The sequence below is a fragment of the Musa acuminata genome, chromosome BXJ3-4 (assembly GCF_036884655.1).
Source record: "Musa acuminata AAA Group cultivar baxijiao chromosome BXJ3-4, Cavendish_Baxijiao_AAA, whole genome shotgun sequence".
In the NCBI taxonomy this organism is placed as follows: Eukaryota; Viridiplantae; Streptophyta; class Magnoliopsida; order Zingiberales; family Musaceae; genus Musa; species Musa acuminata.
The window spans coordinates 9,058,764-9,085,146 of NC_088352.1; the positions used below are offsets into that span (position 1 = coordinate 9,058,764).

At 36.5% G+C, this 26,383-nt stretch overlaps 2 protein-coding genes and 2 non-coding genes across 11 annotated transcripts; 1 reads left to right on the forward strand and 3 right to left on the reverse strand.

The window, feature by feature from the left end:
- Positions 1 to 6: 6 nt before the first annotated feature.
- TRNAL-CAA (transfer RNA leucine (anticodon CAA)) lies at positions 7 to 90 on the reverse strand. Its single transcript has one exon. It is a non-coding gene; the product is annotated as a tRNA-Leu (tRNA).
- Positions 91 to 169: 79 nt separating this feature from the next.
- On the reverse strand, positions 170 to 253 carry TRNAL-CAA (transfer RNA leucine (anticodon CAA)). Its single transcript has one exon. It is a non-coding gene; the product is annotated as a tRNA-Leu (tRNA).
- Positions 254 to 671: 418 nt separating this feature from the next.
- On the forward strand, positions 672 to 7,800 carry LOC135634884 (ATG8-interacting protein 1-like). 7 transcript variants are annotated; one of them, XR_010495469.1, is made up of 7 exons: positions 672 to 796; positions 1,602 to 2,434; positions 4,259 to 4,478; positions 4,858 to 5,093; positions 5,194 to 5,603; positions 5,700 to 5,759; positions 7,581 to 7,800. XR_010495469.1 is itself a non-coding variant. In XM_065145594.1 (4 exons), the coding sequence occupies exons 2-4, from the start codon at positions 1,604 to 1,606 to the stop codon at positions 4,370 to 4,372; spliced, it is 870 nt and encodes a 289-aa protein (XP_065001666.1). In that variant the 5' UTR covers positions 672 to 796; positions 1,602 to 1,603; the 3' UTR covers positions 4,373 to 4,592. The 7 variants fall into 7 exon arrangements, 2 of the variants coding, with proteins under 2 accessions (XP_065001666.1, XP_065001664.1); XR_010495468.1 differs by having other exon boundaries at positions 5,194 to 5,759; XR_010495467.1 differs by lacking the exon at positions 7,581 to 7,800 and having other exon boundaries at positions 5,194 to 5,919.
- Positions 7,801 to 8,577: 777 nt separating this feature from the next.
- LOC135635359 (pumilio homolog 1-like) lies at positions 8,578 to 24,727 on the reverse strand. 2 transcript variants are annotated; one of them, XM_065146387.1, is made up of 12 exons: positions 24,542 to 24,681; positions 23,757 to 24,438; positions 22,753 to 22,824; positions 20,090 to 20,927; positions 19,288 to 19,852; positions 18,491 to 18,632; positions 18,303 to 18,410; positions 13,959 to 14,171; positions 13,724 to 13,834; positions 11,939 to 12,133; positions 9,053 to 9,227; positions 8,710 to 8,970 (listed from the first exon to the last, which is right to left on the reverse strand). In XM_065146387.1, exons 2-12 carry the CDS (start codon positions 24,408 to 24,410, stop codon positions 8,936 to 8,938), a joined length of 3,108 nt encoding a protein of 1,035 aa, XP_065002459.1. In that variant the 5' UTR covers positions 24,411 to 24,438; positions 24,542 to 24,681; the 3' UTR covers positions 8,710 to 8,935. The 2 variants fall into 2 exon arrangements, with proteins under 2 accessions (XP_065002460.1, XP_065002459.1); XM_065146388.1 differs by lacking the exon at positions 22,753 to 22,824 and having other exon boundaries at positions 8,578 to 8,970; positions 24,542 to 24,727.
- Between the last annotated feature and the right edge of the window lie 1,656 nt (positions 24,728 to 26,383).

The window sequence follows — 26,383 nt, forward strand, 5'->3', positions numbered from 1 at the left end:
GAATTATGTCAGAAGTGGGATTTGAACCCACGCCTTCTTTCGAAGACCAGAACTTGAGTCTGGCGCCTTAGACCACTCGGCCATCCTGACGTTGTTGTCGTAATGACATGATTCATCCCCTCCCCAATAAATATATAGAAGTCTTAAAGTCGAAAAAGACAAAAAAATATGTCAGAAGTGGGATTTGAACCCACGCCCTCTTTCGAAGACCAGAACTTGAGTCTGGCGCCTTAGACCACTCGGCCATCCTGACGACGTTGCAATTGGTACTTACTTTAATATTTTAATGATTAATAACCAAGGGTTAATTAATTAATTAATTAATTAATTAATTAATTTTTGATAGTAAAATAATAAATATGACCTTATCCAATCTAGCATGGACCCCACATGCTTTTATCAAAAGACATCATTTTCTCTTTATTACTAATTAGCACACACTTAAGTTTATAATTAATTAAACCCTGATATCCAATTTATGACTAATTATATTAATTTCAAACGGATGGAAGGATATCCAAATCTGATTTAAATGAAAGAAATAGTATTAAGTATACTGTAAGATTTGATGTAAGGAATTGATTATTTGACTCATCGAAGGCTTCGTATTTTGATATATCAATATTTATGGGTGCCATTACGTAAAATTAATACTTTCCTATTTATAAGCAATGGTGCTCAATAAATATCGAGTGGAGAGGTGGCTTTCCTCCGTAGCCTCCTCGTCTCTCATCGGGGTTTGGCCTCTCTCCACGGCGTCTTTCGTCGTTCTTGGATCGAATTGTCGATTCGGGAGGTTGTTCTCAAATCATTCTTTTGAATCTTGCGTTCTCATGGATGATCTTCGTGGTTTGGCCAGTAGCTGTCATCTTTTTTTAGCTCACGCAGTGATTAGGGTTTTTGTGGGGTTGTTGCGTTCGATCTTTGGTTCGTGTTTGTGAACGGAATCTGGATTTGCTCCTCCGATTATTGTCTTCTGTGACCTGATTCATAAGCTTTTGTGTTGGGATTTAAGGCTCCGTTCACGTCTTGGCCTTTCGGTTCTGAAGTTTGGGGCGCAATTACTTGCCTCTGCCGGTTGTTTTTCTGATAATTCTTGGCTGATTCATATAATTATCTTCAAAATAGCTTGATATTTTGATAAATTCTTGTATTTGACATCATGTGGATCATTTGATGGGCTTGTATTCTGATAATTCTTGGCTGCGTGATACTTGCAGCGGGAGGTTGGCAATGTTTATAACTGTGCTTCTATTATATTTCTTTAACTTTTGAAATTGAAATTTTCTCCCTGCTCTAGTCAATACTAGAATGACATGAGAATTTTGCTTCTGCTTTCGATTTTTTGCTTCCTATGTATCTTTTCATACGAGGTGCTAGATCAATTTAATTATCTCTAGTGCATTGCGATCTAATTACTGATTTGTTAACATAGAAAGCCTTTTGTCCCTGAGAAAACATTATATCTTGCTTGATGAAAATGATTCTTAATGTTGTCTGTCTATCTACAATGCTAGGTAATGGCATAGTTCTTCCTCGCTATCTTTGTATATCTTGATATTCTCTCTGCCTAATACTCTTTATATGTGCTTGGTTTTCAGAAATGGCAGACAAAGAGAAAGACTGTCAAGAGAATCATGTTGATGGAAATGACTGGGAAGTTGTTTCTCTTTCAGCATCCATGATGGCTTCTGCAGCTGATCAAATGGGATTCGATCCATCAAATGTGAGTAAAGATAAGGAGTTCAAAAAAAGTGAAACAGAATCTTCTCCTTTAATCATGTCAAGTCACTTCGTATTTCCACCAATGGAGTACGAGACTGTTAAACTAAAAGATAGTAACTGTGAATTTGGCAATAGAGTCATGAATGAAGATGTAATCCCCGGTGATGAAAAGGGTAACACCACCAATAAGACTCTTGAAGAAAGCTTTAAGACTAAATTGGATGGCAGCCTACATGGGATTCAGTTTTCTGAGAAAGACAAGGATCCTTCGTTTGGTGGCATAGACATTGGAGAAGGGAAGGCAACACAAGAAATGAGCTTGGTTTTGGAAGAAGAGATGCTGTTAAATTCTCATGGAATTAATGATGATCATGCTGAAACTGGTATGAGTGGATCGTTTCCTTGTAATGAGCAAGCTGATGATTCCAAGCCTATTAATCCTTCTTATCAATCTCCAGATTCTCCTCTAAGTTATCCAAATGCATCAAGTCAGATAGCAGAAAATAAAAATGACAGGTTTAGCCTTCCATGTGGAGCATGGTGGAAGAGGCATGCAATAACTTTATATAATCATGCAAAGGAAGCAAATACAATGTGGTCTGTAATAGTGGTAGCTTCATTAATGGGCCTTGCAATTCTAGGGCAACGGAAACAACAAGAAAAACCTCAGCTTCAGCAACTTCAATTGCGTCTAAGCACCAATGGTCAGGTGTGTAGACTTGAATATGAAGAATATACTGGACAATGTTGTCTTGACTTCTATTTTGCTCTTACATTATTCTTCTGTACTTGGGAAATTTTATCCACCTGCTGGTATTGTGAGCTTGCACTTTAACCATAAAGGTTGTTTTTCTACTCTAGTTTAAGATTTAAGGCAATTCTTCTCACGCCCAAACATACGTTGATAGGAATTTGACACGAAAATAAGAGTTTGCTATTAGTATTACAGTCGGTTGAGAAACTTGTGGAAATTTTCACTGGGTCAAGACTGAATCAACAATGATGACAGAAGGCTTGGAGGGGGAAGATGAGGAGGATGTCTTTACAATATGTTATTTATTTAGATTGTTGTTTTACTTTTTTTTTTCTTTTCAACATTCTTTTTAATTAATCTATGCATTCATGATATGAGTCACTGTGATTGATAATTACACACAAAAGGATGAGTAGTTGCAATTGCCATACATGCATTAGCATAAAGAAGTTTTGTATTGCCATCTCCATGATTAGTTGGACTCGGTTTCCAGATATTTAGATTAGTGTGACTGTGGTGTTGACAAATATTTTCACTTTTATGCAGTCCTGTTAAATTTTCTTTCTGTCCATGCATATCTCCGAGTACTTAACAGAAATCAGTTACTTGTGCAGCTATATGAACTACCAAATAAAAGTATGAATATCCAAATTGCTATGGTTTTCCCATATTATATCACTGTGTTTTAAAATTTGTCATAACAAGGCTTTATCAATGCCTTTTACTTCTATACTTCTGCAGTCAACTTGCTTTGAGCGTTAGAAATAAGGTGATTGATTTTATTTAAGAAGCTGTGGTAAACAATATTTTGTTTAGTATGTGTTGCTGATGTAAGCACTTGTAATTATTCCTTACTGTGTTATATATTATTGTCATTTATTTTTTTCTCACACATTTTTTTTCTCTATTTCTCTAATATTTTTTTCTTTATATGTAGTGTATATTTCTCCTTTGCTACTAATTAATGTCGATTATGTAAATTCATTAATGCTTAATGTCCTCAAAGAAATACATATGCATCTAATTTCATTTTATCTGATTACTCCTTATGATAAGTACATGCATCTTGTTATTCTATCAATTATCTATGTGCACATCTGGTTGTATTGTTTATTCTATAAATTATTTGCTTATGATTCTCCTTTGTAGATATGAAATGTTTAAAAAATATGGAAGCTGTAGCCTATTCGTGCTTTTTAATTTATTAGGTCTTGTTTGTGCAAATGGCGCGTATGTGGTACCTTTTTCCACAAAAACTAAGTGTTATATTTTAACATGTAAGTTATGAAGAAATCTCCCTTCTTTTGTTTGTTAATTTTTCCTATATATTTAAAATTTTCATTGTAGAGAAGTAAAAAGAAACATGTTTGTTATTGTGCAGTTCTCTGTTCAAATCTGATTGATTTGCTATCAGTTTATGATTTAGTTCTTACTCTGAATCGGTCCCATAATGAAATTGGTAGAGATTCATGTTCATATACGATGTACAAAGTTTTACATTGATAGCTCCTTGATGTAACCCTACCTTTTCTTGGCTTGGGATCAGACAGTGGAAAAGTTCAATAACAAATGTGCGTGAACAGAGTTCAATAAATGCTTGACATTAGGCGAGCTAACTAATCCACTTGATATGAATCAAAATATAAAACAAATGTTCATGGGCAGAGTAAATTGCATGCCTGATTCCTGATTCACTCTGGATTCACTTATATTTGTAGGATGGTACTTTCAGAAAACTAGTGTGCTTGTCAATCATTGACAATCTTATTTCTCTGGCAGTGCATAAACCTGATGCTGGGACCAATGAACAAGCTTGAAAGCATTTTAGCAACTGATCATCATCATGGTTCTGCACTTGGATCTGCTGCACCCAATGTTGAAGGCAACCGTTGACAATGATGATGGTGACGACAAATATAGGTGGTGGGGTGTGCATGTAACCGGCAGAATACAACTGTTTGCATACTGTAGCTATTACATACTACTGGCTTTAGACATGGTATGCTAGTGGACTTTGATAGCATAAAATTAAACTTCTGAACTTGTAAATAATATGTCATGTAAATATCTAAGTTCTTGTTATTATAAGCTCATAAATGCCTGCTTTTCATCATGCTAAAGTAATGTTCTTTTTTCTATTCCAGCAAATTGCTCCAGTCAAGTTAAGTGATTGATGATAGTTGTAGTTTAGATTGCAGGTTTTGATGCTATGAGAAGTTATTCTGCTTGTCTTATGTTTTATGATGAGATGATGAGATGCTCTTCATGCATGGTGTGACTGGAGCTCTTTGTTGTCTCCTTGACAGTAGTTGATGTGTTATTGAAATATTTAGTTTTCACTCATTTCAGATTGTGCCTTTTATGTCACCTCATAACAGGAATCTCTGGGTTTAAGCAATCCATGGTCTCGCAGCTGATTCTCCAAACTTGATACAGTTTTCCAGAGTACAAGGGATTGATATTTTTTTCCTTATTTTGTTTCTTTTTTCTCTGGAATACTTAAAGGAAGGCAGCCTTGTAGTCGTTCTAGCACTCCCTCGCATGATATTTTAGGCATACATATCTAAGGAAATGTTCACAACAAAAGAATAAGGGGAAAAATGGTTGTTCTAAGGTAACTTTGATCTTAAAACTGCACTTTTTTTGAAATGCCACTGGGTTAGTTTTTCCTTCGTATTTAATACTTCCACCTAATGCCCCTCTGTCATTAGCAGGCACAAAAGGTTTGATGAAAGGAAGGACAACCCTGAGCAGAGGAAGGACAAATTGCATAATCTTTCAATTTCTCGCAACAAAAAAAAGGCTACGTTTTGTATAATGTGCTTTACATTAAATTCCTCGGGCCAATCTTCTCGGAATGTAGTATACTCATGGTATCATTTTCATCTCTGGTTATCTCTGCTTTCTCAGATTTTTATACAACTTGATTAGGGCTTGTTTTTCCCAAAGTGGTTTTAGCTAAAGTTTCTGAGGTGGATTCTGCAATATATTTGTGTGTTTTATACAAATATGAACAAGAAATTGATAAAAATCTCAGCTTAAACACACAAGGAATATATGCCTCATCCGGTGGTTGTTCTTTTGGTGTCACTGCCTCTATTTTAGATGTGTTGCTGCGGATGTGGTAAGCTACTCTTCTGTAAGTTCTTCACTGCTATAAGGTCGAGTTGAAGACTTGCCATCTGCAGATACAGACTAACACTGCTATTTTGTGCCGCAGTGAAGGTTCGAACAAACACCAAAATAAGAGAGCAGGATGGCATGCGGAGGAAGATCAAAAGTATGTTGATACTCCATCTTCTTCTTAAATTAAAATGCATATCTGAGCAATTTTATAAGCATAAAGTTTTGCTTTTATCTGACTGATTACAAAGACAAAAGACTGATATGATTGCTTTAGACTAATCATTCTAAGAATCACATGCTCTATTTAAGTCAAATTATCTTCATTCTAATTGAAGTGATTGTTGTGACCCGATTGACACAAATTACAATAACTGGTTTAACTGTAAACATTCCTTTCTCTTTTTTTTTTCCTTTTTTTTTTATTTTTGGCAACCAGCCAGGATCAAGCACTTCCAACTGGTTCCCCTCCAAATCCTCCTATGATTAGGTCTTAGAGATTGAGATAATTTGATCTCAATCCAAGCAGGTTGGAATGGTCCTGATTGATTCATCTAATGAATAATCTTTATAGAAAGAACTACTTACCAAGATCTAACCTGTTTCAATACCAAATAGTGAATTGGCTGCCAATGGTACATTAAGACACACGAAAAAAAGAGCAGAGTAGAACTACAATGCTTTAGACACTACCAACAAAGACTAAGCTTCCCCGAGTCAGCCACTTATACCCAATTTTAACCATTGACTATCCATTAAAAGCAAAAACAAACACAGAGTCTATCCCAAGCAGCATCAATGAAAAATAGGCACTTGTTTAACATAAGGTTTCTCGACTCTCATGAGTTTAGGGAGAATATTTGTTTAGGAAGAAATTGAAAGACTCAAGAAAATAAGTTCACGTTCATCTCATTAGCTACTTACAGAATAAATAATTTTAGAACTCATTGGCTACTTATTATCCACCACATGAGTATTAGGTATTCTAAATAATTTTAGAACTTACGTGGATCAATAGTTGCTTTCCCTTCTTCGTCAGCATATAAAACAGTTCCAACTTCATCAAGTCCGATCTCACGCTCAAGGGTGCTCTAGGAGTCCCTCGACACTTCCTATGACATAAGAACTACCGACTGATAATTGCAGCTTAATTGGAAGCAAACATTATGATTTACAAGAATATTCTTACAACCACAAATTATAGGAACATATGTTCCTTTCTCTTTCACATGTATCCATGCTCTTGAATTATTACCATAAAATAAGTCAACATTAATCCAGCAAATCTGAAGCTCCCTAATTGTTGGCTGGAACGCGCTCAATGTCTTTCCCAATTTATGTGCTACCTTCTAAACAGCAACATGATCGAGAGGCTAACTTTTAAGTACCCAAGTAACAACCTATTGCCAAAGTACTAATGTAAATGCAATTCAAGAACTTGGTAATGTGGCATTACAAGTGAAACAAGTACAAAATGAATCCAATAATGTAAACTCTTCCACTCCACCAAGTTATTTGAGTTGACATATGTTCACGAATACAAAACAAAACCAAGAATAAATATATATGTATCATGTATATATACATATTTTCTATCAAATAAATATTTCTAGATGAATTATATTCTTAGTTAGATTAAGAGTTTTGAGGCAATGTATCCCTAATAACTTAAGGCGGATGATTGGATGTGTCCATCTTATTTATTATAGTAAATTATTTTTTTATATTTTTTTCTAAAGAAAGATATATATTATCCATCCTAAGAGGTTACATAAGTTCCTGTAGCATGAGATGCCACTTTTGGATTTCATTTGTAACTCTTAGTTTGAGTTATGAAATATATATATATATATATATATATATATATATATATATATATATATATGTGTGTGTGTGTGTATAATATACATATATACACACAGAATGTTTGCTTCCCTTTATGATGGCATGGCCCATTAGAACCACACTGATACCACAGGAATGTGGCTATCTGGAGCATCATCTCAAGAAAGAACCACACTGATACCAAAGGAATGTGGCTATCTGGAGCATCATCTCAAGAAAGATGATGTTAAAGAAAACCATAATTAATTGGAAGGAAGAGGAGGAGACCTTTTCGGGCGTGGATCTTCAGCGGCACAGTGGAGCCGATCTGCTTCAGACCGCTCCACGGCGGGGGGCGACCGATGCCGAATCCGGGGATCGATCGATGGAGGTGAGACGCACGTGGGCTTTTGGGTTGATTCCTGACAAGGGGAGGGGAAGAGATGAGGAGCGCGATCGTCTTCGAGTGGGAAGAGAAGCATTAGCAACAGCAGCGGCGGTGGAAGAGGGCGGGGGAAGAGCGCCGCGATTCCCATGTCGACCAGATCAATGGCTTGGCGCTTTGGTTTATACCGGCAGGTGTTGAGGAATGTTGTTATAGAGATAATGGCCGTTGTGATTGATGTAAAGGACGAATTGATCCGTTATTTTCTGTTACATTATTTTTAGCCCTACAATACCGTCAAACAAATTAATTAAAACAAATAAAAACAAATTGCATTATATGATTATTGAAGTATACGTTTCATAAAATCAACATTTGAAATCTTGATTATATTATAATCAAGTTCTCAGTATCTTCCATTTAGCAACACAAATAGTTCTCATGTCATTATTTTGAATTTTCCATGAAAGAAATTAATTATGAATTATCATAAAAACCACCAAAAAGCTTGAATAATTAATTAAAGAGGAAATATTGGAACCAAGTCATGGGAATTGAGAGATTTCAGGAAAAAGAACATAGAACTATGAAAGAAACAGTACTCAAATGTACATATATACACATTTGTATTTCATTCTTGATATAAGAAGTAACTTCAGCCAGAAAAACAATGTCTTTTGTTATGAGCATCTAAGGACATGGCATGCACAAGTATCATCTTATCTGGTGAAAGGAAAAGAAGCTTTTAAGAGATGAAGGCACCATCTTAGCAGCAGAAGAGCATCCTGCACTCCTCTAATAAGAGCCATTACTATGTCAACTTTACAGTTCTAGAAATGTTACACATTTCAAAGGCCAAACATTCTACATTTGGCTCCACCTGCTACCCTACACATCATTTCTGATTATGACATTGCTGTTGCTTTATCTATTACTCAGAATACAGGTGCAAATATACATGAGATCCAGGGAAAACTCTTATTTGAACATGCCTATCTTTTATTTACATTAAGGCAGGTCCGGCTTAAACTCGCCATTTATGCTGAAAAGAAAGACAAGTAGATGGTTACACTCGCCTCGTTATCTGTACAAGGACGCCATCGATCGAGTCAGACTGCAGCTTCTCAAGATGAATACGATGACTGCCCAATGCGCCTTTCTGCAAGACAGAGGAGACATGATTTAGCGCAAAGTTTGACAGCATTTTGTAGAGGATCACCGCCGAGTCAGAGCAGATTTACCTCCTGCAGCAACAAGCTTCTCAACACGGGCAACTATATGTTTTCCATATGTGTACCTCTTCAGTGCATTCAAGTGAACCTTGATGCGTGAAAGAATTAGTTCACGGTTTCGATCATCACATGTCTCAAGGACCTTTTGTACAACATAGTTAGCAAATTGGTCTTTCATCATTGCCTGTGAACCAAATTCAGAATTAAAAATATAACAGAAAAGGTGATTAATCACCATAGAAAACACCACTATGAACCAGCATGAATGAGCTAAAATAATTTAATGCTTATAATCCATTGTCCATACTGCACATTCATAATGAAAGGTTATTGTTAGTAGCCCACAACAATTATGCTGCCCAAGACCAAGCCAAAGCCATCAAGGGAAGACGGAGCTATTTACTACCATCATCAAACATGCTTTATGTGTTACAAAAACACAAGACAGGGACATATTTAGATAATAGCTACGTGGATAAGGATTTCTACTATTTCTATAACAAAAAAAGGTGAATTTAGAGCTCCAAGTGATACTGAAATGTATCGATAATTTGAGTTATACCAAGAAGTTGACCTACGCTGCACACAGCAGCCACCCTCGAAATGCAAGAAATTTGTTCAGATTTTACTAGTTGCTGGGTCGTAGAAGGTTGTGAATCAGTAATGTAAGCAGACCACAATGCAGAATGCAAGTTGGAACTGGAGTTGGTTAGGCAAATTGATGGTTGCATGTCTAAAAGGACACAACAAACAGGACCAACATCGGGTTCAATACAAGCAGGAAGCTACAGAGCGTAAAGGTCTTGCTACTATACAGTCAAAAAAACCTACTATATCTACTTGGTCCGACAAAAAAAAAATCTCCACTTTTGATGAAGATACGACAAAAAAAATCCAGTGAATGTCATAGAGGTAGCAAAGTCCAAAAAATATAAACAAAAGCAAGGATCAAATGAATGGATAATTCCGTTGCACGGGAAAATAATCATGGTGCAACTCACAAAACCAATCATAAATTTGATGCATTAACAATTTCAGACACAGGGAAGCTTGGCTATCAACAAAACCTTCCAATAAAATCCCTTAAGGGCATTAGAGGCTACTTCAATTTCTTATTGTAATGCTTTATTTGCAAATTTCATCTTTACACCCTTGGTGTTGGCTCAAGTGGAGGTTTGTCCTATTCAAATGCCATCAAATGATATATCTCTGCTTTTCAAGTAGCAAACAAGAGGAACTATTAAAAATCGGTTCAGTTAGTACGACTTCCATATAAAGTAGAGAACAAACAGCTCAATTGGAAAGTACAGGGTCCCCCATGCATGTTACTGTTCAATGTGAAAGTCTAGGAACAGGATCAACCAATGAATAAGTTATTCAGTCTTTAGGCATAGCAAATCAACAGGTTACATCTCAGCCTTATGCTGAACTTACAACAGTTATGCATGGGTCCTTGATTTGGTTAGGGACCAAGTATTTTTAGGAAAACACCAGAACTGTATTACACAATGACTGAGACTTTGTTACATAAATGTTCATACCATCCTCAGGTCACAAACACTGTGTTTTTACCAGAACCAGACTTGTAACAAGAGAACCAACCAAAATTCTTTCATTTTAATTTTTTACAAATATTTAAATTTTCTCAGGCAATTTGTCAAGTGGATCTGAGAAGCCACCACCTATACCTGTAGATGACATTCCCAATCACCACTAACTGGGGGAGGCCTCAAACTATGAATGGAAGTTCCATTTTCAGAGTAACCTGTAATCCATCAAACTTCCTGCCAATCTGTCAACCCGTACATAGATCTAGCAGTGTAAAACCTACTTACCGATTGCCAATCAACATACCAATATCTAAACAAAGACCTGCCTGAAAGTGGTCAGCAGCAGAAACATCTCAATTTTAAAAATCTTTTCTTTGTATTCTTTAATGCTTTCTCACTTCTTTGTGATCCTTTCTATTCCCCCCAGTTTCTTATATCCTTTCTTTTTCTTCCTTCTTTTTGGACCATTACACAAGACCAGCTATCTTATGCAGAATGGAAGATTTTTAAGTATTGATTTTATGTTGGCTGATACATAGCAAATCATTCGGCTGGCAAGACGTGACACTAGCAGGTCTCCTTCACAGAAGAACCAGTCTGTCTAACAGAAATGGACAGCCACTTTGACAGCCCAAAACATTTTAAATTCCTTCAACCAGGGAAACATTTAAAGACCCCCTTGACTTCCACAAGCTTGTGAATCTCGCTATTCTGCCTCACCTTGCCACCACCTTGCATCACTGCCCATAGAGATTAGATTGCTTCACTTCACCATTGCCTCACCTCCAAGTCCTCGTTTAGTCTCAAGCCTCTTGAGAGAAGGCTCCATGCCACAGCTTGTGACATTCCTCGAGTCCTCATATCTTGTGAAGTCGCTCATCGCTGCCCATCGACCGCCGCCTAGTATGCTTCCACCTCCTCTTCTCCTCTTCCTCTTCTGCCTCCTCCCTCCTCTTCCTCCACCACCATATCCTTTTCTTCCTTTCTCTTCCTCCTTCCTCTTCCTCTTGCTTCCTCTTCTTCATCCATCGCCTCCTCTTCTTCCTTCCTCCTTCCTCCTTCCTCCTTCCTCCCTCTTCATCCATCACCTCCTCTTCTTCCTAGAACCGGTTTGATCAGGGACACAAAACAACAATCCTTGGCCACCACAACTACCATCCTCCTCCAAAGTATCCATTATCCACTAAAATAGAATCATTGAATTTTTTCCACTATAGTGTTGTCATATGGTTCCATCAATTCATATAAGAAAATAAACCAACTAATAATTCTAAAACCTAAAAGACACCACCTTGATTCATTAGATCTTGTGAATCAAATAATTAAGAAGTATGAATAAATATACCTGTAAGGGTTCATTTTCATCAGTTGAACCAAGCATTTCATTTATTAAAAGTTGACGCTCTTCAGCGGTCCCATAGGTCAAGCATTTCTCAACAACATTTGAAGCATATTTTTGTTGGCTCATCTTTACTATCTGTCCAGTGAGCTGACATATAATATCAGAACGTTCTTCTTGTTTACCATGCTGCAAAACATGCTAATAAAAACAAGCAGGGAAACCAAGTTAGTTCACAATGAATTATATAAATCTTAATAAAGAATAGAATATGGACAATAAGCATAATAAAGAACCATTGATAGTACCTTAAAGAGAGGTAAAAAATAACAAGCATAACATGAAATAGACAGAATAGCAAAATTATGGGAAGTTTATGCAATTAGTTGATTGTTGCACGAGTGATAGGTCTCAAGTTCAAGGTCCACATATGAGCATCATGTATATCATTTAATGTAATATTTCTTTTAAAAAATAGCAATGACATCATAACAAAACAATACAAGTATCAGAGACTAATACAACTATTTGAAGCATATGTAATGACAACAAAAACAAGATATAAAGGTCATCTTGTTTCTATTATTTATTCCTTCCAAGTTTTTTCACCTTTAGCTCCTTGTCAAATCAACAAGTACAAGTTGTTTAAAGAAGCAAAATATAAGTCTTGTTAATCTAGAATAAGCATGACAAAACAAAGCAGTGGAAGTAAAAGCATTATGTGACTCTTTGGAAGAAACAGTGTAAATTTGATAACCAGCCAATCGATCACTTTGCAAGGCATAGTATGATATTCTAAAACATATCATTGATCTTTTGGATCTCCATATCCAAATCGTAACAATTCATACAGCAAGGACCTACAGTGTCCCTGTGGCAATTCAATCAAATTAAAATCCATGAAATCAAGACAGGTTTAAGATGGTGGGGCCTAAACATCACACTAAGGTTCTTTTGCAATCTAAGTGACCAAGATTCAAATAACCAAACAAACTCTTTCCATGTTGGCAGTCCTTCACACCTGATGTTGGCAGGAGACTTGTGCAGTGGGCCACCCATAATACTTTAGTCAAAACATTCTTAATTGCAATAAATTACATGGCTTCTTAACCTATCAAAAATAAAGTCTCTAGTATGTATCTGGTATCAAGCATCAAAACAAGATCCAAATGATATTTTCCTAATGAAAGTAAGCAGCCCTTTATATAAAATCTTTCTCATCACACCTCTTTTTCATCATATCTAACGTATTTCATCTTTTACAAATCAAGGTTTAGAAAGTAACAGTAGGCTATCGTCTTGTTTGGGAAATAACAAATCTGCTAACTTTTCCAAGATGGAAGTATCAAACATCCTGTAAGGGGAGATAGTGATTGGACTAACAGAATCTAGTTCCCTTAACTTAAAGTTACGTCTCAAGTGTGGATTGTGAATATAAAGTTATGATATGGTGCTTTTAATGTCATCAGAACAACACTATGCCTCCCCACTTAAATGTGCTATTTCAATACAAAACACAATGTTTCAAGGGCAATTTTAAAAACTATCATCTTGGCTCTATCAACAAATATCTCAAGATCAAATTTAAATTATCAATTTTTTATCTAAAAAAAACCATATCTTGAAGCAAAAAAGCATTATTTTGAAATAACAAAAAACTTCTTATTACAACCTTACTGCAACTCATGAATTTAAACAGAGTGGTAGACACAAAAACCACATTCCACCACAGGAACGTAATGCACATAAAGAATAGGTAAACCAATTAAGTTAACCGATAAAATAACCTACTTGAATAACATAATTCCCATATTGATCTTGTGCCAAAGTACAAACAGATTGCCTGATTTCATCCATCATAATGCTCTGAGTTTTTGGATCATCACAATGCTCCAGCACTCTCTGCCATATAAAAGATGTAATATACCAGCGATAGAACAAGAGAAACATATTCGAGCAAAAGACCAGACAGTATCACTTGTGTAATCGGTCTTATATGCAATAAAAAAAATGGATTTTGTACTACCTGTATAACTCGACAACCATATGGGTGAGTGGACAGTGCCACGACATGCCCATAGAATGATTCAATTATGAATTTAATTTTTTCCTGTGGGACACATTCAATACATTTCTGGATTACATGGTTGCCGTTCTGATCCCGAACACATTTCATTATTTGTCCATCAAGCTCCAACACCATCTCAGTTTGCTCATTTACATCAACCACGTCTAATGCCTGCCAAAAGAACATGAGCCAAACTTTCTGAGAACAACATCAAATGCATGAGAAGCCTTATAGCATGTCCAGGGAGACATCATATAATGAATTTATGTTGCACTATATGATGTGAGTAAGCAAATTTTGAATACAAAATCAGGCATTATGATGAGAAAATCAACATGTAGATAGCAAACTACCAACACTAACATTATATTAGATGTTCAATTCATCATCTTGAAATGCTTCAAAGTTCAATGAAACTTAAGCAAAAATAAAAAGCAATGTTCTTTTTTAGGACTTTTATGCAAGAACTTTCTTTTGTAATCATCTCCATGAAAAAAAACTTTATAACCTTCCAAATATGATTATTAAAAGCTAAACAATTTGCTTAGCTTGTAACATAACTATACTAGGAACTTTAGGTACCAGATAAACTCAAAATTGAACTTCAAAAACTTAAAAACAATTAACTAATGATAATTATGAAAATACATATGAATAACAACAAAATGTACATATCTAAACCCATGACACTGAGACTTCGTAAGAGATTGATTATTCATCTCCATTCCAAACTCATTAAGGAGTCTACTCAGTCCATAATATTGATACATACAAAAGATAATAGATTTATGCATTCAACAATTAGCTAGGCTGATCAGCTCTTACCCAACCACAAAGAGATTTCTTCATGATAAAATCCCTGTTGATTATAGCCCTAATAGCATTTTAACTTTATATCACAAAAACAAAGTTTCTTACACTAGAATTACAACTACTTGAGAAACATCATACTCTCCTGCATTCCTCTCACTAACATGCCACTTAAAACAATGAGCAGCACTGATTTTTTTTTTTTAACTTAGCACTTTGTCTCACAATTACAAGATCTGTTGCAGAGGTTTAAATTTCTTGCTCATAGTCATGTTAGGCATCAAATCAATAATAATTCTTAATGTGCTAGTTGGGACACTACAGATTTTTGTTGTTGTTGAATAATTTATAATGTGCCTCAAATTTTGTTATTAGTCTCTTGTTCCATTAGTCTAAGATTACAGATATTGCAATTCAGTAAGTCTTGATATTCACAAATTTTATGATAGTTGGAACTCCTATAATTCAAATTGTCTACAGCTATTGGCCATTAGAACTTAAATCGTTTAAGAGTTTTCTATTTTAATAAATAGCAACATTAGCCCCTAATTTCAGCTCAGAGTGACAATGAAAATCTTCAATTTTTTTCGTGTTCATATTTGTCCTCAACTTTGCAAAGTGCACTGTTTGTCCCTTGCGCGTTAAAGGCTGCCTAGTTGGTAAAACAAACCATCTGCAAGCATTAAAAGTTTAAAACTACTATTTAGTTGCCTGTTGACATGACCATATTTGCCACATCAATTACCATCCCCAAATTAGGGCTTTGAATGGGTATGGAAGAAGAAGTATAAGAGAAAGAGGAACAACAAAGGCAAGAAAAAGACGAAAAAGAGGAGAAGAGAAGAAAAAGACTGGAAGGATAAGAAGGAAGAGCAACAAGTGCAGGCGACGGAGGTGAGGATGATGGTGGAGGGAGAGGCAAGCAAGGTAGAGAAGATGGTGCACAAAGAGACGAAAGAGGTGGTAAAGGTGGAGGTAGAGAAGGTTAGGAGGAGGTGGAGGAGGGGGTGGAAGCAAAGAGAGCAAGAAGAGATGAGTCTTCTCTTAGGGACTGATGCCATAAAAATGGACACATCAACAGAAGACCAAATAAAATAACTTCTATTGATTGCAGATGGTGGTTTGTGGCAATCCAGCGGCCTTGGTGGACCAAAGGAAAATGGTGTCTTATCATTCTAAGATTGAGGGACCAATATGAGGAGAAACAAATTAAATACTTGAAGTGCCACCTCGAGCATAGTTTATGGACATTGCTGCAACTAACCCTCATCTTTTCATTGTCTTCAATGTGAGCCTGATAAACAAAATCTCAGAAGTTACAAATTACATTACATTAGCCAATTAATTTGGCAATCCAAATTTATACCAGCAAGGTTCACTGTACCACAGGCAATACATACCGGTCCGTAGGGCACCAGTACATAGACTACCTTGTATAAGGTGGTAGATGTAACATGACCCCGTATCAAGCGATACGGGGTCTGTACTGGTCGGAATGATCGAAATCCAACCATTATCGACCTATACTGGTCAGTAACAATCAGATTTCAACCGATACTGATCAAGGGCTGAGATTGCCCTGTTTTAAACGGTCAATTTGATCGTTTGAACCAAAGGGAAGGATTTTTAAACCCTTCCTCCCCCCTCTTTCAACCCAATTCACTCCCTTAAACTCTCTCACTCACATTTTCACTCTCTTAAACTCAACAAAGTTGTGATTTGTGAATTGGATCAAATTTGAGAGACTAATTTTGGAAGGATTAACACTTAGGTTAGAGGAAAATAACTCTAATAAAGAGGTATGCATTCTCTTTTTAAATTTTTATTGATATACAATATCTAGTGGTTGTGAAAGTAATTGGTCAACGTTCGCATTGATTCACATGAAGGTCCACAACAAATTATCATATAAACTATTGGATAAACTAGTATATATCTACTACAACATGCGGCTAAAGTTATGATGTGCCAAGTTAAACAAGGAGCCAAAGGAACCAGAGATTAATCCCATCGACCTCTAACACTGCAATGAAGATTCACAATCGATGTTAGAGTGGGTCGAAGCAACAGAGAACAAAGGGGATCCTCTACTTGATGAGTTTAGAGATCCTCCACGTCCTTCACATTTTATCATCGAGACAATAGAAGAAGAAGCACATCCCCAGCAGGAGGAAAATCCCCCTCGATCAGAATATGACGGAAGGAGCCAAACAATATCGAGTCAGACTACTCGAGGACCTAAAGATCTCTAATCATCATAGTCGTCCGTCCAGCATGCAAAGGCAAAGGGGAAGATAGTAGCATTAGTTGTACCTTTGGAAAGAATCAAGTCGAACGACAAGCCACCTCAATCACATTCAGTAACTCACTCGATTTGGAGACATGGCAACAACGTGGACAATAGTGTCTCGATTGTTGACAGCAGCGACGTCAGAAGTCACTGGTCTCATCTACACAGTTTAAGGGTGGTGTATTGACCAAGGAGCAGTATTTTACGTATGCCACCCAGGATTCAGATCATGGAATTCAACAAGGTACAGATACTACACGACATAGATACAAAGCGAAGCTATCGTATTATGGAGAATCTTACGACCAACAATACGATGATAGTTGGTCATTCTTCTCTGAGCAACAATACAGTGATCGATCTTATGATACGTAGTAACAAATCAGTGGCGAAAGTAGAAGTTCTAACATTCTCCATGCTTCGCATCAATACATGTCACAATCGTATTTGCCTCAAGAGCTACCTCAAACACGTGTGGTTCACGGCAATCAAACTATAATCATCACCACATTGATGCACCAATGTCATACGGTGTATCAGTATATTATGTCGTGAGATCAATTTCAAGATTAGGTCCAACAAAAATATCATATTGATATATAGATACATAGGATCAAGGACCTTGATCCACCGCCCATGGAGTCCTATCGTTCTTTTTGGTGATAGAACAAAGTGTACATCGATTGATTGCTTAATTCACTTGAATCTTAAAGATTAAGTTGTTTAAAAAATAATCTAACAATTCAAATTATTTCTTTATAGATAATTCAATATTAATGGAAGGACAATCTGAAACGTACCATAAAGCTATACCTCAATACTTGAAAACGATATGTCACTATTCTTTCCTAATTTAGATTATTTTTGCTAAAATTATATAAAATTTATATTTATTTTCAACTTAAAAACTCTAATCTAACTTTTTTTCGATTTTTTTGGAGCTATTGTTAGCAATTTTTCTGTGTCGTCGATACATGCCGCTGTACCGACACACAATATGTCAGTACAGATTCATACGTATCATACCAACAATCGACCAATACAGCAACACAAACCGATAAGGCGAAGTCTGTATCTTAGTACTATCATCAGATCCAAATTATCTAAAGAAAGAAAGATTAATATGCAAAACACAAAAAATAAACAAAAACCAAATGTAAATATCCCTTGAATGAAAGGTAAGAGATTACTCATATTCAGACCTTCTGGATTACTCTACAACCATACATTTGAAGACTGAGAGGCAAAACATGGCCCTTAAGTTGGCTTGCAAGTTGCGTTCTCTGAATTTCTGTACCATGCTCGAAGAACTGCAATTAAAGTGATGATAAACATTAAAAAATTTCATGAATAGAATTCAAGGGTTGATTTGTTAGCATAGAGTTCATACTTTCTGGATGACATAATTCCCAAAAACATCAGTCATCAAAGAATGAGCTTTCGGAAGTATCTCAGGAAAGATCTTATTTTTCTCTTCAACTGAAGCAGTCTCGAGTTTTTGTTGTATAAAACGACTTCCGAATTGGTCCGCACTGGAAAAGGAAATGAGAACATCATTCAGTCTTAAGTTATCTATAAATAAAATCATAATGTAAAAAATTGATCAATCCAAACTGATACAACAAATCAGTTCTTTGGTCGGCCACAGATTGCCTCAAAAAATTGGCATGCATGATTTGGCAAAATATAGTACATGATATCATGCATAATCTACGTATCACATAATAGCATGCATATTATAACATAAAACAAACAGGAAGCAACAAACATGAGATTTGCTGCTATATAACTAACAAAAGATGTAATGGACAGATACATGATAGATAGAATGAATTATGGTACATATAAAACCATAAAATTGTGGCATAAAATACAATCAGAAACAAGCACATAGATAAATTTGAAATTTTATGTAGTAATCCCATTATCAAGTTTCAAACAATTATAAACATATAAATTATTAGCATCAAACTTGGAATTTTCAACAAAATGATACACAATAATTTAAATTTCTGAGGTAAATAGTGATAAACTTTGCAGCCACCAATCCTCCAATCTGTAATGTCCAATCTGACCAATACAATCAGATGCAATTTTTGTTAAATTATCCCATATCCGATCCTGAGTTCTAAAACCTTGCATAAAATCTGAAAGACATGAATCTGTAAGGAATCAACAAAAGGCTACCTGAATTCAACAACATGCCCTACAATATCTGAGAGCTCGAAGGATCGTGTTTTGTTGTTCTTAAATTCTTCCAATAAAGATGACATGTAACCTTCTTTCATGGTACCATTTTCTGTGATCCATGATCCAATGGACCCTCCAGGTGCACTTCTCATACTGGAAGGGATGCGAGACAGCCGCTCATTAAGCCTTACAGGGCTTCCAGAACCCAAATTAGGAGAGTGAATGGTAGTAGATGATGGACTTCCTGGATATGGCATACCAATACCAAAAGCATGACTGCTGCTGAAGCCATGATTTAAACCACCAGATTTGCTCAGAAGAGGCATGCTATATTGTAATTTTTGTTGCGCAAGCAAGGCTCCAAGATATGCAGTTTGATACTCAGGCAAATTCATCTGTGAGGAACCAAGATAATTCATTCCTGAATAGTGATCCAAGTTCCCAGGACCACGTACTAACGAATCAGAAGTACTCCTTAAATACTGGGCATACAAGGAGTCCATAATTGGACCCTGGAAACCAGAGCCCACCTGGTTCCCACTTGTGTTCAGATATTGTCCTTCTGCACCAACCATCAATATTCCCAATTGAGTTGGACATAAAAAAATATGCTGTACATGATATATTGATATGTAAACATGTAGACAAGACACATCCAAGTGTAAATTATATACTTAAAAAAATAGCTATGGCCAAATATGTGAAGAAATTCATGAATGCAAATGCACAATATATTAGTATGTAAATATATAGCAGTAGAAAAAGAAGAAAGAAAATGAAGAAAAGAAAGGATGATTACCTTCATCTAACCTATTGTTTACCATTGTTTGTAGTCCATGACCACCAGTATAAGATTTTGAATTTGAGCCACTGAAGTCAATGTTCGGCACATCAGCATTTGGATATAAACTTTTAGAAATTGTTGTACCCACAGAAGGTACTTTCTTGTAAACATTAGTATAGGAGGGTTGCTTCGGTAAGTTCATTTGCCCATCAGAAGTTAATTCAGATAAGCCAATCTCTGTTAAACTACCGGTTCTTTTAGATGGATCACTGTACCCAACAACATTAGTGGAATTTTTTAACAACGGTGACATGGGCTTATCGATGACCTTTTGCTGCAGATATTGTCGGTTATCACCATCATAAAGCAATTCGGTTTGATTACGAAATTGCTCATCAAGCTGAGCTGGTACGTGGCACTCTCCATCTAATGATATTTTTCCAGATAAGTTAAAGTCGGATAAAGCAGACACAAGATCACCATAGTCAGCCATATGAGAGGAAACACCACCTAAGCCATTTGATCTATCACTATCACTATTTCTCACTCCCACAGGTGGAAGGCAGGGGCTTGGAGATCTCCGAATTAATTGAGGATCAGGGGTTGTACTTCTAGAAAGGGAGGAAGCCAATGCAGATGCAAAGGAATGAGAAATTGAGGCCCCAAGGCTCTGAACCCTAGTAAGACTGGAGGAAGTTGTTCCAGATTGAATGCCACCTAAACCTTCTGAACCACTCTGAAGCTGCATCAGCGGTGAATCTGAAGCTCTTATCGGATCAACATTATCATATGTATTACGGCTAACTGGACGAGAAATATGCCCAATGGCAGAAGACGGGCGGCTGAATTCCTCCTGCAAATTAAATTTGGTCTAGATGAGCCCAAGACATGAATATATTATCAAGCAGAATACTAACATCAGATAACTAAAAAAGATATAAGCAGAGAACTTCAAGGAAAGATAGAAAACCAAATCACAAGAAGCAATTACACAGACCTTGTAGAATTAATGAGTCTAAATCATCATGAGAGCCCATATGCTTTCAATTCAAACATTCAAGTGAGACAAACAAAATCATTTATTACATGCATAAATTCAGGATGTGACGAACAAGGTTATTGCTTTTCCTAAGAGCTCTTGTGCTCAGATTAAAATCATGGACAGGAAGGTAGCTTATAGATACTCAATAGTTCCTGGAAAGTTTGATTAGAATATCCAATAATATAACTTCTACTGGAGAAATCTGCATGCCCATCCATGACAGGAAAAAACTTCTATTGATCTATTCTCAAACTTATAGGTGACACCATATAGAAACCACGATGAAGGATAATCTTTGCTGGAACAGTTATAATTTGCAAATAAGTTGCAAGCCTAATTATCACAAATTGAATGTAAAAAAGATTAGTTTCCTGGTTTAGAAAACACATTAGTTTAATAGAACTGTGCAACAGAAAAGGATAAAGGAACATAAAAAGTTACATCTACAGATTGTATATTTGGCTCAGCTTATGAAAGGGATTATTGCAGCTTTTAAAGTAAACTATGCCACTTTTGCAAAATTTATGCTTTTTGGTAACACATTTTTAAAAGGGGCTTCCCGTGGAAGCAAAAATTTTAGATGTATCTTATTGGAAAATTTATGTTGAAATGTAACACAATTTTTAAGTGACTTCCATCACCACCACCAACACAAGCTGTCATAACAACAACTGTCACTATCTTGTTGCCACCATCACCACCACTCCCGTCACAACCATCAGCCAATAATGCCACCACCATTACTGCTATAGTCACCACCAAGGTAATCACTGACACCACAATAGCATCCTTTCTCAAGCAAAGCAACTTTTAGTCTAGCTAGCTGTTAATGTGTTTGAATCAAAATATGCAATAGTGTAACAGAGACATGACAATCTACTTCCTTGTGTTCATGATCACAAAGTCCACGTGTTCCGAAAGGAATATCCAGTTGCGTACTCCAACAGTATACTAAACTTCTAATATCATGATCAAAATTCACCAGTGAAGGAAGTGAAGGAGCAATAATACAAGATATTAAAGCAACATATAAATTTGTGAATGTTAAACAACCTTTAAGGAAAACAAGTGAAGGCTGGTTTATAATCACAAGGATCTGGGGAAAAAGCAGATAAATATAATTTTTTGCAGCTAGATAGCTGGATCTTGTCATTACACCAAACCTCCAAAGCTTGCCTAAACTGAATGTGCTAAAGCTCAAATTCCAAATATAGTATAAGGTAGAATGTAACAATAACTAGTAGAAGTAACCTTAAGTAAATATTACAACATCATCATACGTTAGAGGAAGATACTCATAGCCTTGTGGTACAAAATAATCTTAAACATGTTACAGGAAAGAAGCAAGGTTAATTATGAGTTCAAGAATAAAGCTGATGTTTGTAACAGCTAAAAAAGGAAGATGAATTTAAGTGTCTTGATAATGTAGCAAAGTATTGCAATTGAAAAGACATCACTAGCAAAAAAAGTGAACAAAGACATTTTATTGGAAACTAATCAAAATGGGGAGAAATAGCTAGCCCACAAACTCCCATCTAAAGATGTATGCATGTAGTAATGTATTATGTTTTTTTTAAGTGTAGTTATGCATTCTGTTAAAAGCTACAGTCATAATCAACTGTTCCATCAACTATACATTATCATATCTATTACGGCTAACAGGATGAGAAATATGCCCAATGGCAGAAGATGGGCGCCTGAGATCCTCCTGCAAATTAAATTTGGTCTAGATGAGCCTAAGACATGAATATATTTTCAAGCAGAATACTAACATCAGATAACTATAAAATATATAAGCAGAGAACTTCAAGGAAAGATAGAAAACCAAATCACAAGAAGCAATTAGACAGAGCTTGCAGAATTAATGACTCTAAATCATCATGAGAGCCCATATACTTTCGATTCAAACATTTACGTGAGACAAACAAAATCATTTATCACGTGCTTAAATTCAGGATTATATATAAGATTATTCCTAACAGCTCTTGTGCTCAGCTTAAAATCATGACCAAGAAGGTAGCTTATAGATACTCAAGAAGTTCATAGAAAGTTCAATTATAATCCCCAATAATAAAACTTCCAATGGCAGGAAAATCTGCATGCCCATCCATGACAGGAAAAACTTGTGTTGATCTATTCTCAAACTTATAGGTGACACCATATAGAAACCATGACGAAGGATAATCTTTGCAGGAACAGTTACAATTTGCAAATAAGTTGTAAGCCTAATTATCACAAATTGAATGTACAAAAATTACAGGCCGCTACATTCATGAAAAATATACCACATAAAACTAATGCTTCCTAATTTATCAAACACATCAGTTTAATAGAACTGTGCAACATAAAAGGATAAAGGAACAAAAAATGTTACATCAAATTTTATTCATCTAGTCAAATTATGTTTCATCAAGTCAAATTTTACTCGACTAATCATACAACATCCTACACCATTGCTCTCAGTCACAATCAGAGGGTGACTGATGAAAATCTCTTGGAGAAATAATTTTTAAACCGCTTAATATAATAAGTTAGATAACTAGTAAATTACCATTGAAACCTAGATTTATTCCGACTATGCTTTAAAAGGCAATTTGGTAAACTTGGAAATTCAGAAGAAAAAGGGAAAGACTTAGCTACCTGCAGTACATCTGCAAAACTCTTTCTCCTCATGCCAAGCCCAACATCTGGCAGCCCGATGAGCCCATCGGTACTCTCAATCCATTCTCCTGACTGTTGCTGAGACAGATTCGGCGGCAGGACCCCTCTGCTGGCCTCCAGCATGTCCCGTTCGCCATCATGAATCAGGAAACCTGGTTGCAATGAGAAAAGGGAGCTGCTCTGGCCATCGCCATCCATGGATTCTTTCTTCCTCCGCCTATCACCAATCCCTCCGAATGAAGATGTCCCACCATGAAACCTCTGTTGTGCACGCCAGTCCTCCTTCGATATAGCCGGTGGAGGCATCCTCGGATTTAGATTCTCGTTTGAATAATAATACGATAAATAAGCTGGATGCGACCTCAAATCCTCTTCAGATAGCAAGCCCCTGGAATCCTGACCACCGAGGTGGCAGGCGGTCTCAGCGAAGACATCCTGCCCAAACAAGCTCCCAAAGGCATTTCTTGATCCCTCCACAGTGGGAGGCGCGCTACCACTACGGAAGCTCAGCTCATCCCGGTCGAGATCAAAGGCAGCTCTACTTTGATGTTGCTCCCGGACCAAAGCCTCGATATCCCTCTCGAAATCATCATCAAAACTCCCACCCATTGGGGTTCCAGTAGCCATCTTCATGGAGCTCTACCTCACCTTCAACAAAACCCTAATACCGCAGCCATCATCGGATCATACCGACAAGATGATTCAAACAAGAAAAAAGTTCTAGGGGAAGCCGCAAACAACAGATCGGAGGCCAAAGCTCTCACCTTTGCGACAGTTCCCTCATCCAATCCACCAGAACGGCGCCTGGAAATCCCAGCTCCGATCGAAAGATGGATCCTTTACCAATAGGATGAGCTGGCTTCGAACCGAATTAGGACAAAAAGCTTGGCTTTATCCATTTCGGATCGCCGCGAGGAAGAGAGAGAGAGAGAGAGGATCTAGGGTTTCAAAAAAAGGAAAAACAACACGATCAGTCTTAAGATTGAGGGGGGACGCATAAAAGAGGAAAGGAGAGAGAATAACGGCTCCTTGGGAACGATCGAGATGGCGTAGCGGACGCTTCGAACCGTCGGATCGGGAATGCAGGGCTGGTGATCGGCCAGCGGCGTGTCGTTCGTGGTTTCCAGTGGCCGTCTTCCATCGCGGACATGTACCATTCGGTGACGCATCAGCCGTTCGTTTCGCGAGTCGAACGATCTAAACCGTACATTTCGTGGGCTTTTCACTTGTGTCAGTTAAGCTTTGGCCCAATCGGGCCCAAAACAAAGAGCACGTCCGGGGTGGTGGGTCGGCGACAACGGTCCCCTACCCGCTGCCAACATACAATCCTTACCTGCCTTGCTATTGGACATCAACACGGGTCCCACCAAAATTAGAAGTCTCCTATTGCAAAGGGTAACTGATAGGGTAAGTTAAATATGAAATGAATGCATAGCATTAACTGTTCCTATATTCAAAGTAAGGTTCAAAAGATTAATCATGAATTAATTCCTCTTAAAAGTTTGTTTTTCGCCATTTATTGCTAAACTTCTTACCGAGAGTCTATTTTTTGATAATGCCAAAACACTCATTAATAGTATATGTCCTAAATACAAGCTTAACTGATAAATACTTTGATAGATCTTTTCATGGCTTATACTTTATAAACACATAATAATATGATTATATTTCTATAAATGGAGAAAAGTTGAGACCAACAAAATTAACAAAGGGAGATGTTCGTGAGAAACAAATGAATTTGCCTATTAAATATTAGAACATTTGATAAGTTGATAATAACCTCTCTACCATATAATCAAAGCTGATGAACAGTGAGTGTTGATAATAATAAGCAGATTACTATTTCTTCATGCAATGGAGGATAAGCTTCACTTCCATTCTAAACAATTGCAACAGCAGTCTTTTTTGGTACGTCTCTTTCATCACTTGACATTTTCCGAAGTGGTACAGTAAGTTCTGTCAGCACTTGCCTCTCTCACTCTCCAACATAACCATCCGACGAAGACTGTATGTTTTGTTGGTGATGTAATGCACAAGAAGTGTCGGTGAGTTGAAACACTGGAAGTTGTGCAAACTCAGAACTCGTATCTTTCTGTACTGTGTTCGAGATCAACATTTGTTTAGATCATCAAGAATATTACTAAAATATAAGACAGAATGATGCACTCAAAGAGGAAGAGAGAGAGAGAGAGAGACTTGGGCACAATTATTTGTTTGGTGCACAAGTGAATGAGTGAGTAGAACATTATGGAGATATATTGTGGTGGTGTCATTGTTTAACTTCCTTATATTATATATTACCTATATTTTTCAGATAAGTTGATGAGCTATCATTTGTCCTATTCGTCCTTATCGGCATGAATTGTCAGATTTAAAGATAACACTTGACTTCTATAATACAAAAATGTCCACTTTATGACTTTATCTTTTTAAAGAATTAGACCCCAAAGAAATCTCGAAACACTGAGAGAAAACTTATTATGAGGGATTGATTTTCTTTTTTTTTTTAATGATCACACCTTTTATCTTTGGATCATAAGTTATCTCTTCTGATTGCTCTTTTCCTAAGGATTTTGATTGATTACATAAATATTCAAATATTAAAC

What these genes read in the sequence shown, in the direction of transcription:
- LOC135634884 (XM_065145592.1), top strand. Translation starts at nt 1,604, where the DNA reads ATGGCAGACAAAGAGAAAGACTGTCAAGAGAATCATGTTGATGGAAAT. An exon ending in GTCTAAGCACCAATGGTCAG is followed by an intron (nt 2,435 to 4,258) that starts GTGTGTAGACTT and finishes TTTCTCTGGCAG; the next exon opens with TGCATAAACCTGATGCTGGG.
- LOC135635359 (XM_065146387.1), bottom strand. Translation starts at nt 24,410, where the DNA reads ATGAAGATGGCTACTGGAACCCCAATGGGTGGGAGTTTTGATGATGAT. An exon ending in GGAATTATGTCATCCAGAAA is followed by an intron (nt 18,411 to 18,490) that starts GTATGAACTCTA and finishes CTTTAATTGCAG; the next exon opens with TTCTTCGAGCATGGTACAGA. An exon ending in GAAGCTTGTTGCTGCAGGAG is followed by an intron (nt 8,971 to 9,052) that starts GTAAATCTGCTC and finishes TCTGTCTTGCAG; the next exon opens with AAAGGCGCATTGGGCAGTCA.